A 19,892-nucleotide genomic window follows, 5' to 3' on the forward strand; every position below is an offset into this window, starting at 1 on the left:
CTGAGCTGGCTCACCCCTCCTCAGGCAAACTGGTGGATCCCCACTCCCAGGAGGTCACCACGCTGAAGCTGACCTTAGTGTAGACACCTGATCTGCAGAGTACACTACAGCCCAGAACTCCTGGGCCCAAGACATCCTCTCTCTTGAGCCTTCTGAGAAGCTGAGACTACAGGTGCTCAGCACTGCACCCCGCCTGGACCTTCTTAATGCCGAGGAGAGGCAGAGCAATGAGGGAGACCACCCGGAGACTGGGATCCAAGTGGCTGGGTTCGAATCCCAGTCCCACCAGCTATGGTTACTGGCACTGTGACCTTTGACAACTGAAACTCTTCGGCTAGGGGCAGTGTGACTCATGCCTGTAATCCCAGCACTTTGGGAGGCTGAGGTGGGTGGATTGCTTGAGCCCAGGAGTTTGAGATCAGCCTGGGAAACATAGCAAAACCCCATCTCAGGGAAAAATAAAGTTGAGCCGGGTGCAGTGGCACATGCCTGTAGTCCCAGCTACTTGAGGGGCTAAGACAGGAGGATAAATTGAGCCATGGAGGTTGAGGCTGCAGTGAGCTGTGACCGTGCCACCGCACTCCAGCCTGGGTGACAGAATGAGACCCTGTCTAAGAAAACAGAAACAAAACACTCTTCAAGTCTCAGTTTCCTCATCTGTATGGCCTGGACAGTAATACCTATGCCTTATCACTCTTGTGAGGATTAAATTAAACATACAACCACATAAAGCACACGGCAAGGCCAAATGTTTCCTATAAACTCACACACTCTCTCTTCCTCTTTTCTTGTCCTTTTTGGAAACCCCAGAGAGAAAGCCAGGTTCTCAGAGCCGTTGACTTCCAGGCCACAGACTCACAGAGCTGGTAGTTCTCACACTACCCATCTGGTCCAGAACCTGCAAACCGGTGGGCCCAAAGCTGGGGCCAGCCCTTGGAATGCTTTGTTTGCTCTACCCAGTGTCACAACAAGATAAAAAATTTGTTGCCAATGTTAAATTTAGGAAGTATTACATAAATGTCTGGTTTTCCACCTTCTTTTTTTTTTTTTTTTTTTTTTTTGAGACAGAGTCTCACTCTGTCGCCCAGGCTGGAGTGCAATGGTGTGATCTCGGCTCACTGAAACCTCCGCCTCCCATGTTCAAGCGATTCTCCTGCCTCAGCCTCCTGAGTAGCTGGGACTACAGGCGAGCACCACCATGCCTGGCTAATTTTTGTATTTTTTAGTAGAGCTGGGTTTTCTCCATGTTGATCAGGCTGGGGTTTTCCACCTTCTCTAGAAATTTTGGCAGAGCTGGCAACTCTGGGCTCACATGCCAGGATAGCCTCTGTGCTCAATTCAGACAGCTATGCAGGGAGTGGCTGCCCTACTAACGGAGGCAGGTGCTCTCTCATTTCCCTCAGTCTCTACCCCTCCCTATTGCTCACCTCCAGCCTGCCTTTCTCATTTGCATTACGTATATAACTTTTGAATGGATAAACAGAGAAGTTTGGACAAGCGCAGAACGGGGCCCCTGTAAGTATTTAAATTTGTGGCCCCACTCTCCTGCTGAAACACGGGTGCAGTGGCTCACACCTGTAATCCCAGCCCTTTGGGAGGCTGAGGCGGGTGAATCACTTGAGATCAGCAGTTCGAGACCAGCCTGGCCAACATGGTGAAACCTCATCTCTACTGAAAATACAAAAATTAGCCAGATGTGGTAGCGGGTGCCTGTAGTCCCAGCTACTCGGGAGGCTGAGGCAGGAGAATTGCTTGAACCCAGGAGGCGGAGGTTGCAGTGAGCTGAAATTGTGCCATTATACTACAGCCTGGGTGACAGTGTGAGACTCTGTCTCGGAAAAAAAAAAAAATGCTTAAAATGGAAAATTTTATGTTGTGTGTATTTTACCACAATAAATTTAATATCAATAACATTTAAGATATTAGGAAAATATTAAACAAGGATTAAGGGTCTTCCAGGGTCAGGGCCTCTGTGAGGGTGCTGGGAGCATAGTGCTAAGACAGACAGGGTCACTGCTCTGGCCTATGAGCTAGACACTAAACAATGAATAACTTCATCTCAACTGGAAAAGCACTACACACGGAGAAGCACAGGGGACTGGGAGATCTTATCACCAGGAAAGCCGATTTCAGCTGAGGAACCTGAGTAGCCTCTGAGACTCTCAGGAGGAAGTCCTGCGCAGGAGGATGGCAGAACAGCAAAATAAAAACAGCCGCGATCCAGGCCCTGGAGGACGGCGTGCTGCTCCCTCGCCGCTGCACCACCCACCTCCACACTTCCTACGTGTGAAAAATAACTTCAGTCTTGTTGAAGCCTCTATTATTTTGGGTTTTCTTTCACTTGCAGCAGAACCCAGTGCTTACCGATAGTTCTCCCGGTTAAAAGAATGTTCTCTTGTGATAAGATCTCCCAGCACCCTGTGCTTTTTCCTTTGTAGCGCTTGTCCAACTGCAATGAAGTTGTTCATTGTTTGGTGTCTGTGTCATCAGCTGGAGTGGTGACCGTATCTGTCTTATTCAACGTCACATCCCCAGCACCTAGCAGAGTGCCTTGGGCCAGTACATGCTTAACGCTTGTTGACTGCACAGATGAATGAATGGAGAGGTTTGGACTGGAGCAGGGTTCAAAACATCAATGCCTACGAGAGCCTGCCAGGTAGTGTAAATGAGAGAAACCGGCTGGCTGTGAACAACAGGGAAGGTGTTTTCTTTCCAGTCTGAAGGAAGAAGGCCTGAGGAGGGTACGTTCCCCCCACTTTGAGGAGCAACCCAGAGGTTGTACCTAACACATTCACTTACATCCATTAACCAAAATTGAGTCACTTGGACACATCCACCTGTGAGGGAGGCTGGGAAGCATATTTTAAATCTGAGTAGCTAAGAGCTCAGCTAAAAATTGAGGTTTCTATTAGTAAGAAGAAGGAGAAAATAGACTTTGGGGACAGCTAAAGCCATCGCTGAGATCTGAAGAACGAATAAAAATTATCTACATCTGTTTCTCAGAGTTAAATGTGCCCTGCAGACCCCTGGGGGTCCCCGAGACCCTTTCAGGGGATCTTCAAGGTCAAGCTATTTTCATTAAAAAAAAAAAAAAACAACACGCTATTTTTCTTTGTCAGTATGTTGACATTGCAATGTTGCAAAAAGCAATCTGGATAAAACTGCTGCCTTAGCATAAATGAAGGCAGTGGCACCAAACCATATGATAGTCATTACATTCTTCACAGCCAGGTATTTACAGTAAAAAAAGAAGAAAAAAAATTAATGCCAGTTTTACTTAATAATGCCCCGAATGAGGCCAGTCACGGTGGCTCATGCTTATAATCCCAGCACTTTCAGAGGCAGAGGTGGGCAGATCAAGCAGTCAAGAGATCGAGACCATCCTGGCTAACACAGTGAAACCCCATCTCTACTAAAAATAAAAAAAAAAATTAGTCGGGCGTGGTGCCACATACCTGCAGTCCCAGCTACTTGGGAGGCTGAGGCACAAGACTCACTTGAACCCGGGAGGCAGAGGTTGCAATAAGTAGAAATCACACCACTGCACTCCAGCCTAGGCAACAGAACAAGGCTCCGTCTCAGGGGGAAAAAAATGGGCAGGCTGAGTGGCTCTCGTTCAAGACCAGACTGGCCAACTTGGTGAAACCCCATCTGTACCAAAAAAAAAAAAAAAAAAAAAAAATTAGCTGGACATGGTGGCGCGAATCTGTAATCCCAGCTACTCTGGAGGCTGAGGCAGGAGAATCGCTTGAACCTGGGAGGCGGAGGTTGCAGTGAGCCGAGACTGAGCCATTGCACTCCAGCCTGGGCAACGAGAGTGAAAATCCACCTAAAAACAAACAAATACAAAAATTAGCTGGGTATGATGGCACGCCTGTAGTTCTCAGCTACTTGGGAGGCTAAAGCAGAGGAATCCCTTGAACCCGGGAGGCAGAGGTTGCAGTGAGCTGAGATCTCGTCACTGAACTCCATCCTGGTGACAGGGCTAGACTCCGTCTCAAAAAAAAAAAAAAAAAAAAAAAAAAAATGCCCTTAATGATGAAGTAGTAAATACTAATGTTATTAAATCTCAACCCTTGAGTACAGTATGCCACGAAATGAGAAGCAGCACACAGTACTATATGCTGCAAGTTTGGAGGGTGGTAGTTTGCAGGTGGTATGTTTAGTTGGGGATGTGTTGAGTTTGCTATGTCCGGTGAGCATCCATCCCAATGGAGATGTCCAATGTGCTGACGGATACCCACATCTGGAACACACGAGACATATGGGCTAGAGCAGGCGTCCCCAAACTTTTTACACAGGGGGCCAGTTCCCTGTCCCTCAGACCGTTGGAGGGCCGCCACATACTGTGTTCCTCTCACTGACCACCAATGAAAGAGGTGCCCCTTCCTGAAGTGCGGCAGGGGGCCGGATAAATGGCCTCAGGGGGCCGCATGCGCCCCGCAGGCCGTAGTTTGGGGACGCCTGGTCTAGAGGAAAGCATCTGAGGCCTGGCCAGAGACGCCTGGAGGAACAGAGTGTGGTTCACAGTCACTCCTGGTGTCTCAGGTATCCTCTGCTCAGCCCACACCCTCTCTTCCACACTGGGCTACCTATGAAGCCTCCACCGATACCGCTGGAGGCACGCACTGAACACAGGCCCTCAGGGCCCCGGAGCGAGGAGCTATTTGTGGACTTGCCACAGCTGTTCCCATGTGCCCCCAGCTGCCTCCCACTTCTTTCCCCACAGCCTGGTCAGATATGGTAGTGTCACTGGTGGAATCTTTCTTGCAATCCCTTTCCTGCCACTTAACAGTGGCAGCGGCACTGTGGCTCCAGCCTGGTTCTGCTGAACTTTTTCCCTTGACTTTGGCATTTTCACTTTGAGATGTTTTCTGAGAGCGGGGGGTGGGGTCCCCAGCTCCAGGTGGTGACGTTGAGGGCCGGCCCAGGCCTAGGGTGTGGAGGAGCCTCCCCATTGGGCTTCCTGTCTCTCTTCATTTAAGCACAACTCTGCAGAAGAAACAAAGCACCCTTCCCGTTGGGCTCCTGGCTGCAGAGCTCCAAGTCCTCACACAGAGACACCTTTTTGAGAAGCAGAGGACCAGAAAGACGCAAGGCCAGAGGTAAGATGGTCAGACCCGGCTTCTTTCCCCGGAGCTGGGAGGGAGGGGAACGTGGGGTAGATGTATAGGAATGTGCTCTGCCCAGTTGTCTGCCCACGTTCTCTTGCAGTTCTCTTGGAACGGGTCATAAGCAGCGATCTTCCACTAGAACTGCGAGCTTCAGAGGTCAGGGGCTGTGCCAGAGTCCGGCTCAGGTCCCACAGCAGTGGGTGCTCCTCAGAGGAGTATTGACCTGAATGGCAAGATCAGAGGGAGAGCGAGGGCTGGAGACTATCCCAGGCTGGGAAAGGTGTGGGAGGTAACTCGTTGCAGGCAGCGGAGGAGAGAAGAATGGAAGAGGGGAAAAGAGGAGAAAAGGAGTGAAGGAGGGGAGGGAAACATTAGAAAGAATAAATACAAGATGGGCGGAAACCCATAAAAAAGAAATGATGCGGGAAAACGATAAACACAAGAAAACGAGAAAAAGAAGCGGCAGCGAGTCTAGAGAAAATTCTTGCAAAATCAATTTTCCTAATGGAGCAATCTCCAACAGTTCACATGAAATATCATAGGTACAGCATTTCGTAAGTCACATGATCCATGTAATAGTCTCTTTTAACTACCTTTTGTGCTTACGTGTGTATTTTTAAATTTTTGTCTACTCTTTTGCTCTTTTAAGATTTTGGAACAATGTCTAAAGACACTTCTACTCTAGATAGCTTTAAAATGATTCACGAACTAGGAAAGCTGAAATTCTCAGAAGGTGTTCAAACTGAGCTCTTGCGTATGCAATGCCGTAAATGTGACAGATGCGTATCTTTAGAGGAATATATCATTTGAGAAATGGATTCAAAGAGAATTGGCGGTGGGGGTCTCCCGAGGCCAGGAGAGTTAAGAAGGGCGTGGAGCCCCTCCTGGGCCTGGCCGGGTGTGAGGGAGAGTGAGGACTCCCTATCCCTCTTGACGGGCAGCCCTGAACAATCTCAGCCTCTCCCCCTCAGAACTTTCCAGCCCCTGAGACCTCATGGCCTTGAAGCCATGATGTCCCCAGTGACCTCTGCTTTCCCCTCATAAGCTTTTTCTGGGAGAGAGGGTTCCGGGGGCACGGTCTGATCCCTTAACATGGAAAGGCCCCGTTCTCAATCATTCAAAGCTTTCACTCTGAGTGGGATAGTGCTTCCTGAGTGCCCTGCTTTTATGGGGCACATTTTTAGTGGGCTAAGAGTAGGGCCTGATGGCGGAGGTCACTGCTACTTCAGATTTTGACAGATAATTCCTTGTGCTGTATCAGTTGCTGTAGGCTGATACAAAATGGCTGCCGCCCTCAAAGTCAGATGAAAGAACCCCTGAGGACAGCATTAGAGACGCTTGAGAGATGATCTCCCTCTTTCAATGTGGGAGCACTTATATGGAAGAGATCTGTCTCTAGATAAAAACTCCTCCCCTGACGGGTGCTAGGCAGAGGCCTGAGGCCCTGGCCCTGGCCATAATGGCGGGTTGGTGCTGAGGGGAATTGGCTAGATCAATTTATTTATTTTTTATTATTATTTTTGAGATGGAGTCTCACTCTGTCGCCCGGGCTGGAGGGCAATGGCGTGATCTTGACTCACTGCAGCCTCTGCCTCCCTAGTTCAAGTGATTCTCCTGCCTCAGCCTCTCAAGTAGCTGGGATGACAGATGTCTGTCACTGCGCCCGGCTAATTTTTGTATTTTTAGTAGTGACGGGGTTACACTATGTTAGCCAGGCTGGTCTCAAACTCCCGACCTCAAGTGATCTGCCCTTCTTGGCCTCCCAAAGTGCTGGGATTACAGACGTGAGCCACCACCGGGCCAGTCTTGCACATTTTAGACACTCGGTAAATATTTGTTGAATCAAATAACTTTGATGGGCTGGACGAGTTGGCCCACACCTGTAATCCCAGCCCTTTAGGAGGCCGAGGCAGGAGGATGGCTTGAGCTTAGGAGTTTGAGACCAGCCTGGGCAACAGAGTGAAACCCCTATCTCTACAAAAAATACAAAAGTTAGCTGGGCATGGGAGTGCGTGCCTGTGGTTCCAGCTACTTGAGAGGCTGAGGTGGGAAGATGGCTTGAGCCTGGGAGACGGAGGCTGCAATGAGCCCTGATTGTGCCACTGCACCGCGCGCTAGCGTGGGCGAGAGTGAGGCCCTGTCTCAAAATAACTGTGATGAAGGTGGGGAATCAGAGATAGACGGGCAGGGGTCTGGGTTTGCAAAGCTCTGAGGTTGAGCTCCGTTCCGTACCTTGGCGGGGATGAGGGGATGAGGGCAGGAGGGTGGGCACAGTTCCCTCGATGTGGGTGTCTGAGGCGAAGGAGAGGATGGCGGAGGTTGCAGCCACCAACCACAAGAGTTCCTTAGAGGGGTCACAGTCTCCAGGAAGCTTCTAGGAAGCCAGTCAGCAGTACAGAGGGTGAACGTGGTGGGGCGCATCCCGTGGCTGCGCTTAAGTGGGCTGCTTGGGGGTTATGGGGAGAAGATAAAAGTGCCTGCAGGACCACAGACCTTCGCTGTGGCGGAGCTGGGCTCTCTTCCTCTCCCAAATCTCGCTCCTCGTCCCATCCCTGGGGGGCAGGGGTGAGGGCGGCGGGAACCTCAAGGCTCTGCGAGAGCGCGTGCAGCATGTTGCCATTTTGGTCTCGTCTCTTTCTCGGTCTCCTTTGCCTCACTTTGGGTCTACGCTCTGTGCGTCTGTCTCGCTTCTCAGCATGTCTTCTTTTCCTCTTTTTGGTACTCCCCTGTGCTTTGCATGTGGTTGTGGATTGTGTGTGTGTAGCTGTTGCTTTAACAGGCTGCTCCAGGTCTCTCCCTCCCACATCCATTCCTCCCCTCCTCCCTTGAGGCCTCTGTGCATTCTGGGGAAATCTGTCCATTTCCCTTTGTCCACAGTGTCCCTCCCACCCCGCAGCCAGCTCCCTCACATCCACCCTGGGCTGCAGGCGTGCTCCGCAGGCTCCCCGCAGATCAAAGCTTGTCCAGGGCCTGCGTTGCTGCCAAAGGCCAGAAGGCCTGTGTACAGGCCGGAAGAAGCCAGAGCTTAGTGGCAGCTGGAGAGGGGAAGATGAAAAAGGAGAAGAGGCGAGGGGCATTCCAGGGGAGCCCGGGACAGCCAGCACGGCCTCCTGGTACATGAAGCAAAGAGGAAGACAGACTCAGGCACAGGGAGCTGCAGGCTGGGGGCATAAGCTGGGGGCTGGGAAGCACAGATACAGAAATGCACAGATGTGAGCTGAGAAGCAAGGGGGAGAGAGAGAGAGAGAGAGAGAGAGAGAGAGAGAGAGAGAGAGAGAGAGAGACAAGCCAGCGCTTTGAGGGACCAGAGAGCCCTCCCTGCCTCTTGGAGTGCTGGTACATTGGTACACAGGATGCTACTGTACCAGGGTAAGGCACCTCTGGGGACGCTGAGGTGTGGGAATCAAAGGCCTGCTCTTTGGGGTGGCAGCGGAAGCCCAAAGCAGCCAAGCAAGCATGCTGGAAACCCACAGCCTCCTCCACTTAGCGGAGCCTTGCCGTGAGGAGGCAGCACAGGGAGGTGGCTCTCTGCACAGACCTCAGGACCATGGAGCAGGGGGAGTCAAAACAGCCACCATATGGGGAAGGGCCAAGAATGCCTCTAGCCTTCCCCAGGCATTTTACCAGGGTAAGCTGAATTTGGACCCTAGAGAAGGGAAATCCCATATGGAGACTTCCCCTCCTTCACACCCTGCTCACCAAGTCTGGGGTAGGGAACAGTGGGAACTACTCTTCAGTATGAGGCTACCCCCATTCCACGCTTCTCACTGCCCTTTGCCCTAAATGCTTCCTGTGCTGCATGCTAGCCTCAACACCACCTTGACTGGTGGCTAGTCTCCCTTCCTCTTTTCTCAGAAACCTCCTTGCTGACCTCTTTTCTTCCTACTTCCCTAGTGTTTTGTTTGTTTGTTTCTTTCTTTCTTTCTTTTTGAGGCGGAGTCTTGCTCTGTCACCCAGGCTGGAGTGCAGTGGCGCGATCTCGGCTCACTGCAACTGAGATAGGGGCAAAGACAGAAGCCTGCAATTGGCATGCTTTTGTCTTGATGTTGATCTTCTGCTCGCTCCGGTGCTACACAACCTCCGCCTCCCGGGTTCAAGCAATTCTTCTGACTCTGCCTCCTGAATAGCAGCTGGGACTACAAGCACCCGCCACCACACCCGGCTAATTTTTGTATTTTTAGTAGAGACAAGGTTTCACCATGTTGGTCAGGCTGGTCGCAAACTCCTAACCTCAGATGATCTGCCCATCTCAGCCTCCCAAAGGGCTGGGATTACAAGTGTGAGCCGCTATGTCTGGCCCCTACTGTCCTAGTTTTTTGTTTTTTGTTTTTGTTTTTAGACAGAATAGACAGAGTCTTGCTGTGTTGCCAGGCTGGAGTGCGGTGGTGTGATCTCGGCTCACTGCAACCTCTGCCTCCTGGGTTCAAGCAATTCTCCTACCTCAGCCTCCCGAGTAGCTGGGACTATAGGCACCTGCCACCACACCTAGCTAATTTTTGTATTTTTAGTAGAGATGGGATTTCACCATGTTGGCCAGAGTGGTCTCAATCTCTTGACTTTGTGATCTGCCTGCCTCGGCCTCCCAGAGTGCTGGGATTATAGGAGTGAGCCACTGCGCCCGGCCTTTTTGTTTTTGTTTTGTTTTGTTTTAGACAGAGTCTTGGTCTGTCACCCAGGCTGGAGTGCAGTGGCGCAATCTCGGCTCACTGCAGCTTCCGCCTCCTGGGTTCTAAGTGAGTCTCCTGCCTCAGGCTTTAGAGTAGCTGGGATTCCCGGTGCACACCACCACACCCCACTAATTTTGTATTTTTGTTTGTTTTTGTTTCCTTGAGATGGAGTTTCATTCTTTTTTTTTTTTTTTTTTTTTTTTTTTTGTGAGACAGAGTTTCGCTCTTGTTACCCAGGCTGGAGTGCAATGGCGCGATCTCGGCTCACCGCAACCTCCGCCTCCTGGGTTCAGGCAATTCTCCTGCCTCAGCCTCCTGAGTAGCTGGGATTATAGGCACGCGCCACCATGCCCAGCTATTTTTTTTTGTATTTTTAGTAGAGACGGGGTTTCACCATGTTGACCAGGTTGGTCTCGATCTCTCGACCTTGTGATCCACCCGCCTCGGCCTCCCAAAGTGCTGGGATTACAGGCTTGAGCCACCGCGCCCGGCTGGAGTTTCATTCTTAATTGCACAGGCTGGAGTGCAGTGGCACGATCTCGGCTCACAGCAACCTCCACCTCCTGGGTTCAAGTGATTCTCATGCCTCAGCCTCCCAAGTAGCTAGGATTACAGATGCCCGCCACTACGTGGCAAAATAAAAAAAATAATAATTTTTGTATTTGTAGTAGAGATGGGGTTTCACCATGTTGGCCTGGCTGGTCTTGAACTCCTGACCTCAAGTGATCCACCCACCTCAGCTTTGCAAAGTGCTGGGATTATATATATGTCTGTATTATCTCTGTATCTATCTCTCTATCTATCTGTCTATTTATCCTTCCTTTTTTTTTTTTTTTTTTTTTTTTTGAGACGGAGCTTTGCTCTTGTTACCCAGGCTGGAGTGCAATGGCGCGATCTCGGCTCACCGCAACCTCCGCCTCCCGGGTTCAGGCAATTCTCCTGCCTCAGCCTCCTGAGTAGCTGGGATTACAGGCACACACCACCATGCCCAGCTAATTTTTTGTATTTTTAGTAGAGACGGGGTTTCACCATGTTGACCAGGATGGTCTCGATCTCTCGACCTCGTGATCCACCCGCCTCGGCCTCCCAATGTGCTGAGATTACAAGCTTGAGCCACCGCGCCCGGCCGGGTCTCTATCTCTTGACCTTGTGATCCACCTGCCTCGGCCTCCCAAAGTGCTGGGATTACAGGCTTGAGCCACCGCGTCCGGCCCTTTTTTTTTTTTTTTTTTTTTTTTGAGATGGAGCCTTGATCTGTCGCCTAGGCTGGAGTGCAGTGGTGCCATCTCAGTTCATGGCAGCCTCCACCTCCCGGGTTCAAACAATTCTCCTACCTCAGCCTCCCAAGTAACTGGGATTACAGGCGTGTGCCAGAACACCCAGCTATTTTTTGTATTTTAGTAGAGATGGGGTTTCACCATGTTGGCCAGGCTGGTCTTGAACTCCTGACCTCATGTGATCCACCTGCCTCGGCCTCCCAAAGTGCTGGGATTACAGGTGTGAGCCACTGTGCCTGACTTAATCTATCCTTCTGTCTATCTTATTTTACCTGTCTATCTTATTTATCATCATCTATGTATCTATCTAATCTGTCTGTATATCTAATCTATCAATCTATCATCTAACCTATCTAATCTGTCTGTGTATCTATCTGTCTGTCTATCTATTTATCTATCTGTCTGTCTGTCTGTCTGTCTAATCTATCCATCCATACATCTATCTACCTACCTATCTATCTCAAGCACCTACCACATGTCAGGCCCTGGCTACCTCCTCTTCCAGGCAGATGGAGTACTTGAGGGAGTTAATGACGATGGAGTCACTTTTCTATCTTCTCCTAAACCGCAGCAGGAGGAGCAGGCCCCACCCCTTCTGAGTGCTCCAGTCCTCCCCAGGGATTGTGTCTGAGTGCCCAGCAGGAAACACAGCCCACCGCCCATGGGTCAGGAGACTGTAAAAAGGGGATTATTCACAGAGATGAAGGGAATCAACCAACTTGTTGTTGTTGTTTTTTTTGTTTTTTTTTTTTTTTGAGACGGAGTTTCACTTTTGTTACCCAGGCTGGAGTGCAATGGCGCGATCTCGGCTCACCGCAACCTCCGCCTCCCGGGTTCAGGCAATTCTCCTGCCTCAGCCTCCTCAGTAGCTGGGATTACAGGCACGCGCCACCATGCCCAGCTAATGTTTTGTATTTTTAGTAGAGACGGGGTTTCACCATGTTGACCAGGATGGTCTCGATCTCTTGACCTCGTGATCCACCCGCCTCGGCCTCCCAAAGTGCTGGGATTACAGGCTTGAGCCACCGCGCCCGGCCTCAACCAACTTGTTGAAGCACAAACAGTATAAACAGCAGGAGGAGTCCTGAAGAAGTGAAAATGGTGTTTCTGGAACCCAGAGAGTGTTTGTGCTCTGGATAAGGGGCCACCCCACAGGAGTGGGGTGCTGGTGGGGATGAACACGGGCTATTGACAGCAAACATGCCCGGGGCAGGGAGGGAGCAGGGACAATATCCCAGCCTCTTCCCCCCACCCTTCCGTCTCATTTCTGAGAGACACTTCCCACTGGCCAGCCCCAGCTGGTGCTGGAGGGCAACAGAGCCTATGAGCTGTCTGTGGCCGTCAGCCCTTGGTGGAGAGAGCTGCAGACAGGGTGGATGGGGAGTGGCTGGTGGGGCCCTGTGAGGACAAACAGCATGGATTGGGACAATGTGGCTTCATCCAGGCCAGGGCTGGGTGTGTGCACACACTCCAGTGACCCATTTTAGAGACAGAATTAATATGGTGAGTACAGAAGGAAGAAATCAATGACTTTTCCTCCTCCATACAGTTCAATTTGGTGGAAGTTAACCAAAACCATTCCAAGCCCTCTCTCTAGGCTTCAGCAGCTGCCAGGCTTGGGGTGGCTGCACAGCTGGCTAGACTGTCATCTCTGCCCTCACGGGGCTCAAGCTGGTGGGAGAGAGCTGGGAAATCAAATCACTACACACGAGGTAGCAGGTGGACCGCACCCGGGAGCCTGTCAACAGGGTGCTGTGGGACTTCAGAGTAGGCAGATCACCACCAAGCTCCAATGGTAAAGGTGCCACTAGCGGAAAGAAGGACCAAACTTGGGAGAGAGAGTGAGTCTGGAGGCCAGATCTTGTCTCACCAGCAGGGACCAGGTCCATGCTGCCCCCTTCCCCAGGCAGTCACCTCTCTGAGCCCACTTTATAGCCTGGGGCTGGATTCAAACACACTTGAGCCCTGCGCCTGCCCTCGTTTGAGGTGCTGCCTCGGTGGCCTTCCTATAATCACTGCTCCAATCCCATGGCATCTCGTTCCCAGTACCACGTCGAGCTTCCCAAAGCTCTACATAGACCACGTCACATCTCTGCTCAAAAATCAGCAGCGGGTCCCATCACCTCCAAGACAGAGCTCCAGTTCTTCAGCCTGCCTGTCAATATTTGCAATCATGACCTGCAAAAATTATCTGGGTGTTGTGATGGGAGGATTACTTGAGCCCAGGAGTTCCAGGCTGCAATGAGCTGTGATTGCACCACTGCACTTCGGCCTGGGTGACAGAGTGGATCCTGTCTCAAACAAACAAAACACAACTAAAAACAAAAATAAAAAGATTTAAGGCCGGGCGCGGTGGCTCAAGCCTGTAATCCCAGCACTTTGGGAGGCCGAGGCGGGTGGATCATGAGGTCGAGAGATCGAGACCATCCTGGTCAACAGAGTGAAACCCCGTCTCTACTAAAAATACAAAAAACTAGCTGGGCGTGGTGGCGCGTGCCTGTAATCCCAGCTACTTAGGAGGCTGAGGCAGGAGAATTGCCTGAACCCAGGAGGCGGAGGTTGCGGTGAGCCGAGATCGCGCCATTGCACTCCAGCCTGGGTAACAAGAGCGAAACTCCGTCTCAAAAAAAAAAAAAAAAAAAAAAAAGATTTGGCCAGGCGCGGTGGCTCAAACCTGTAATCCCAGCACTTTGGGAGGCCGAGGGGGGTGGATCACGAAGTCAAGAGATCGAGACCATCCTGGTCAACATGGTGAAACCCCATCTCTACTAAAAATACAAAAAAAATTAGCTGGGCATGGTGGCGCGTGCCTGTAATCCCAGCTACTCAGGAGGCTGAGGCAGGAGACTTGCGTGAACCCAGGAAGCGGAGGTTGCGGTGAGCTGAGGTCGTGCCAGCCTGGCTAACGAGTGAAACTCCGTCTCAAACAGTACCCCAAATGCTTTTCCCATACCTTCTTCCACCGTCTCCTCCCTGAGCCTTCTCTTTCCTCCAAAGCCTCCTTGTGCATCCCTACCACCTTTGCACATCTCAGAATGTGGACGCCTCTACGCTTTCCTTTCCATCTAACTTATGATTTTCAAACTTGAGCATGATCAGTCACCTGGAGATTTATGAAAATCCAGCTGACTAGACCCACCCCCAGTTTCTGATTCTGCAGGTCTGGGGTGGTGCTGAGGATTTGCATTTCTTTTCTTTCTTTCTTTCTTTTTTTTTTTAAGATGGAATTTCGCTCTTGTTACCCATGCTGGAGTGCAATGGCGCGATCTCGGCTCACCGCAACCTCCGCCTCCTGGGTTCAAGCAATTCTCCTGCCTCAGCCTCCTGAGTAGCTGGGATTACAAGCACGCGCCACCACGCCCAGCTAATTTTTGTAGTTTTAGTAGAGACGGGGTTTCACCATGTTGACCAGGATGGTCTCGATCTCTTGACCTCGTGATCCACCCGCCTCGGGCTCCCAAAGTGCTAGGATTATAGGTGTGAGTCACTGCGCCCAGCCAGAGGATTTGCATTTCTAACAAGTTCCCTGGTCATATTGCTGCTGTTGCTGATCCAGGACTTTGGAATCCCTCCTCTAACATACAGCTGTGCATTCCCCATGGTCCATTCAGAGCCTCTCTGCCCTGCCCCCTCCACCCTCAGCCAGCAGGAACCTCTCCTTCATCCAAACCCTGGACCAGCACCTTCTGCTTTGTCCACTCAGAGACCTTGTAGGACTGGTCTGATCTTGGATAGGGAAATGGCCCTCTGCTCTTTCTTCCAGATCACTCACACTGTATCAGGTTCCAACTCTTGGGAATCTCACCTCAGAACTGTCCCACACATTCCCATAGCCACTTAGCTCAGACCCTTTGCTCACTGGTATGGTTACAGTCCTGCCTTTGATGCCTCATCTCCTCCAGTTCTTTCCCCTAGCAGCTGCAGGGGTCCATGTGGCAAATATAATCACTTTCTTCTCTATAAAAAATCATCTACTGTGGCCGGGCGCGGTGGCTCATACCTGTAATCCTAGCACTTGGGGAGGCCGAGGTGGGCGGATCACCTGAGATTGGGGTTTCGAGACCAGCCTGACCAACATGGAGAAACCCTGTCTCTACTAAAAATACAAAATGAACCAGGTGTGGTGGCATATGCTTGTAATCCCAGCTACTTGGGTGGGTGAGGCAGGAGAATCACTTGAACCCGGGACGGGAAGGTTGCGGTGTGCTGAGATCACGCCACTGCACTCCAGCCTGGGCAACAAGAGCAAAACCCCATCTTGAAAAAAAAAAAGAGAGAGAGAGAGAGAGAGACAGAAAGAAAGAAGGGAAAGAGAGAGAAAGAAACTCCTCTACTGGCTGGCTGTCATGTGCCCGGGATCCAGTCCCAGCTTCTCAGCATGGCCATCAAGCATTTCCATGGCCTGGCCTGGCTCCATGGCCTCCCCATGAATTTGCCACCTTCACCATGCATCCTTTTCTGATTTCCTGCTCACTCATCCCAGCAAAGAACCCCCTCCCGGCCTCGGCATAGCATTTCGTGGGCAGAGCGTTTCGTGGCTGATGTTGTGAAGTCCTAAATTGTTGGTGCCACAAAGAACTGGACACAACACACACACACACACATAGCAAAGCAGCAGAAAGTTTATTAAGCACAGTACGATCTGCTATGGATCGGGGATGCCCTGCAATGGTATCAGCATCAACCAATATTTCATGGCCTTTTCTATGTGTTTTTTCTCTTCTTCCCCGAGCGGCCTAATTTTTAGGCAGCATGTGCCTCTTGATTGACAGGAAGGTTGCTTAGTTTCCTGGCCTCTGTGTGCTTGTGTGTCACTGCCATCCCATAATTTCAAGCATATGCATGATATACACTCTGTATGCACGAACTTTAAATAGCTACTTGCTATACGGGGTTATTTTAAGGATATATTTTCTCTGTAGTACGTGCCCATCTTTCTTCCAGGCTGGAGTGCAGTGGTGCGATCTTGGCTCACTGCAACCTCCACCTCCCTGGTTCAAGTGATTCTCCTGCCTCAGCCTCCTGAGTAGCTGAGACTACAGTTGTGTGCCACCATGCCCGGCTAATTTTTGTATTTTTAGTAGATACGGGGTTTCACCATGTTGACCAGGCTGATCTTGAACTTCTGACCTCAAGTGATCTGCCCACCTCAGCCTCCCAAAGTGCTGGAATTACAGGCGTGAGCCACCTCACCCAGCCTAGTACATGCCCATCTCTTAGGAGCTGCCCCTTACTGGTTTGGTTTGGATCTAGCCAGCCATGGGGCTCCTTATTCACTTATTTTTCTTACTTCTGTTTTTGCTCACCTGCCTCTTTATCTTGCTTCTGCTCCTACTCATTCCATCCTTCATCCAAGCTCCAATTCCCTCTGCTATTCTCCTGCCTCGAGTTCACTAGGTGGGCTGCAAGGGTCCTGAGGGAGAGGTTGCATATCGCCCATGTATACTTCAGGTCCGATAAATGCTTGCTGACTAATGATTGGTATTTCCCTCAGGCCCTGCGATTTCTGTGGGCTTAACGTCCCTACTGGCTCAGGCCCCTGCCTCCCTCAGCAAGGCTACGATGAATGGGGGAATCCCTTTCCGGCACTTGCTCCTGGTGCTGCAACTGGGTAAGTTCTCAGACCTGGGGTCTCAGTGCAGATGGCATGGGAGGAAAGGCAAAGGTGGAGGCTGGGGTGGAGGGGGACAGTGGCAGCATTGAGAACTGACCGCTTTCTTTTCCACCTAGCGCTACTCCCAGCAGTCACTCACGGAAAGACAGTGGTGCTGGGCAAAAAAGGGGAGGTGGTGGAGCTGCCCTGTGAAACTTCCCTGAAGAAGAACGTACCGTTCCACTGGAAAACCTCCGACCAGATAAAGATTCTGGGAGTTCAGAACTACTTCGTGACTAGAGGTAGGGTTGCCTTTCTTCCATCGAGGGAGGAAAACACACTATGCATTGAAAGCCTTTGGTGTCTCAGATCTGCTCTTAGTAAACTCTGGGATCCCAGAGGGCTTGGGTTGACGGAAACTCAGTGGCATTCTTATCCAGAGTTTCTCTACGTCAACTGCTGGTGGCGCAGGGAAAGGCTTTTGGTGGTGTGTTAATTTGAATATTTTAATATTCATGAATTTATTTTAGTGAGTTTTAGGAAAATCACTGTCACTTAAAACCCATGATTTCTTGAGTATTGTTGCTACAGACCCGTGTAGATAATATTTTGCACGGTGGCTCATGCCTGTAATCCTAGTACTTTGGGAAGCCAAGGCAGGAGGATTGCTTGAGTGCAGGAGTTCAAGACCAGCCTGAGCAACGTAGTGAGACTTTGTCTCTATAAAAAAAAAATTTTTTTTTTTTTTGAGACAAGTTCTGGTTCCACCACCCAGGTTGCAGTGCAGTGGTGTGATCTCGGCTCGCTGCAGTCTCCGCCTCTCAGGCTCAAGTCATCCTCCCACCTCAGCCTCCCAAGTAGCTGGGACTACAGGCACACACCACCATGCCTGGCTAATTATTGTACTTTTTGTAGAGACAGGGTTTCACCATGTTGGTCAGCTGGCTCAAGTGATCCAGTTGCCTTGGCCTCCCAGAGTGCTGGGATTACAGGTGTGTGTCATGGTGCCAAGCTGAAAAATAGTTGTTTTTGTTTTTTTTTTTGAGACGGAGTTTCACTCTTGTTACCCAGGCTGGAGTGCAATGGCGCGATCTCGGCTCACCGCAACCTCCGCCTCCTGGGTTCAGGCAATTCTCCTGCCTCAGCCTCCTGAGTAGCTGGGATTACAGGCACGCGCCACCATGCCCAGCTAATTTTTTTTTTGTATTTTTAGTAGAGACGGGGTTTCACCATGTTGACCAGGTTGGTCTCGATCTCTAGACCTTGTGATCCACCCGCCTCGGCCTCCCAAAGTGCTGGGATTACAGGCTTGAGCCACTGCGCTGGCAGTTTTTTTTTTTTTTTTTTTAAAAGACTGAGGTGTGGTTGCTGACACCCGTAATCCCAGCACTTTGGGAGGCTGAAGTGGGTAGATCACTTCAGGTCAGGAGTTCAAGACCAGCCTGGCCAACATGGTGAAACCTAGTCTCTATCAAAAATACAAAAATTAGCCAAGCATGGTGGCAGGTGCCTGTAATCCCAACTACTCAGGAGGCTGAGGCAGGAAAATTGCTTGGACCCAGGAGGCAAAGGCTTTGGTGAGCTAGGATTGTACCACTGCACTCCAGCCTGGGCAACAGAGCAAGACTCTATCTGAAAAAAAGAAAAAAAAAAAATAGCAGCAGAATTTTGTTTTCCTACTTTTTTTTTTTTTTTTTTTTTTTTTTTGAGACGGAGTTTCGCTCTTGTTACCCAGGCTGGGGTGCAATGGCGCGATCTCGGCTCACCGCAACCTCTGCCTCCTGGGTTCAGGCAATTCTCCTGCCTCAGCCTCCTGAGTAGCTGGGATTACAGGCACGCACCACCATGCCTAGCTAATTTTTAGTATTTTTAGTAGAGACGGGGTTTCACCATGTTGACCAGGTTGGTCTTGATCTCTCGACCTCGTGATCCACCCGCCTCGGCCTCCCAAAGTGCTGGGATTACAGGCTTGAGCCACCGCGCCCGGCTTTTTTTTTTTTTTAAGACAGACTCTTGCTGTGTTGTGCAGGCTGGGGTGCAGTGGAATGATCTCAGCTCACTGCAAGCTCTGCTTCCCGGGTTCAAGTGATTCTTCTGCCTCAGCCTCCTGAGTAGCTGGGATTATAGGCATGAATCACCATGCCTGGCTAATTTGTGTATTTTTAGTACAGATAGGGTTTCATCATATTGGCCAGGCTGGTCTTGAACTCCTGACCTCAAATGATTCGCCTGCCTCAGCCTCCCAAAGTGCTGGAATTTCAGGCATGAGCTACTGCACTTGATTTTTCCCTCTGATTTTGAAAGTATTGGCTGGGCCTGGAGGTTCACGCCTATAATCCCAGCACTGTGGGAGGTTGAGGCGGGTGGATCACTTGAGGCCAGGAGTTTGAGACCAGCCTGGCTGATATGGCAAAACTCTGTCTCTATTTTTTGTAGAAATGAGATGTCACCATGTTGCTCAGGCTGGTCTCAAATTCCTAGGCTTAAGTGATCTTCCTGCCTTGGCCTCCCAAAGTTCTGGGATTATAGTTGTGAGCCACTGGGTGTGGCCTATTTTCATTCACTCTTGTTCAGTGTGAAGAATATTATGTATATAATTATGTAAATTGTATCATACCGTATATATTTTTTATCCTACTCCCTCCTTAAGTTATATCATAATGAGACTGTCAATTTTTATTAAACTAATTTTTATTTTTATTTTTTTGAGACGGAGTCTCGCACTGTTGCCCATGCTGGAGTGCAGTGGTGTGATCTCGGCTCACTGCAACATCTGCCTCCTGGGTTCAAGCGATTCTCCTGGCTCAGCCTCCTGAGTAGCTGGGATTACAGGTGCCCGCCACCACGCCCAGCTAATTTTGTATATTTTTAGTAGAGACAGGGTTTCACCATGTTGGCCAGGCTGGTCTCAAACTCCTGACCTCAAGTGATCCACCCACCTCGGCCTCCCAAAGTGCTGGGATTATAGGCGTGAGCCAAGTTATCTGGCAATGTTTAATAAATACAAAATTCTAAAACCCTTGGACCTTAGCTATTCTGGAAGGTCTACTTGACAGAAATAAAATTGTGAATACGTTTTTTCTTGTTTTTTTTTTTTTTTTTGAGACAAAATCTCATGTGACGTCCAGGCTGGAGTGCAGTGATGTGATCTCTGCTCACTGCAACCTCCACCTCCTGGGTTTAAGTGATTCTCCTGCCTCATCCTCCTGCGCAGCTGGGATTACAGGTGTGTGCCATCATG

General features: G+C 50.3%; 1 protein-coding gene across 1 annotated transcript in view; it reads left to right on the forward strand.

Moving 5' to 3' along the window:
* The first annotated feature begins 4,892 nt into the window (after positions 1 to 4,892).
* The window catches only part of CD4 (CD4 molecule), a 37,140-nt gene continuing 22,140 nt past the window's right edge, over positions 4,893 to 19,892 (forward strand). Inside the window, exons 1-3 of the mRNA XM_003944856.4 lie at positions 4,893 to 5,105; positions 16,553 to 16,669; positions 16,789 to 16,953. Of these exons, the coding sequence (XP_003944905.1) occupies positions 16,621 to 16,669; positions 16,789 to 16,953 (214 nt within the window). The 5' untranslated portion in view covers positions 4,893 to 5,105; positions 16,553 to 16,620. The remainder of the gene's footprint in view (positions 5,106 to 16,552; positions 16,670 to 16,788; positions 16,954 to 19,892) is intronic.

Source organism: Saimiri boliviensis, chromosome 7, assembly GCF_048565385.1.
Source record: "Saimiri boliviensis isolate mSaiBol1 chromosome 7, mSaiBol1.pri, whole genome shotgun sequence".
In the NCBI taxonomy this organism is placed as follows: Eukaryota; Metazoa; Chordata; class Mammalia; order Primates; family Cebidae; genus Saimiri; species Saimiri boliviensis.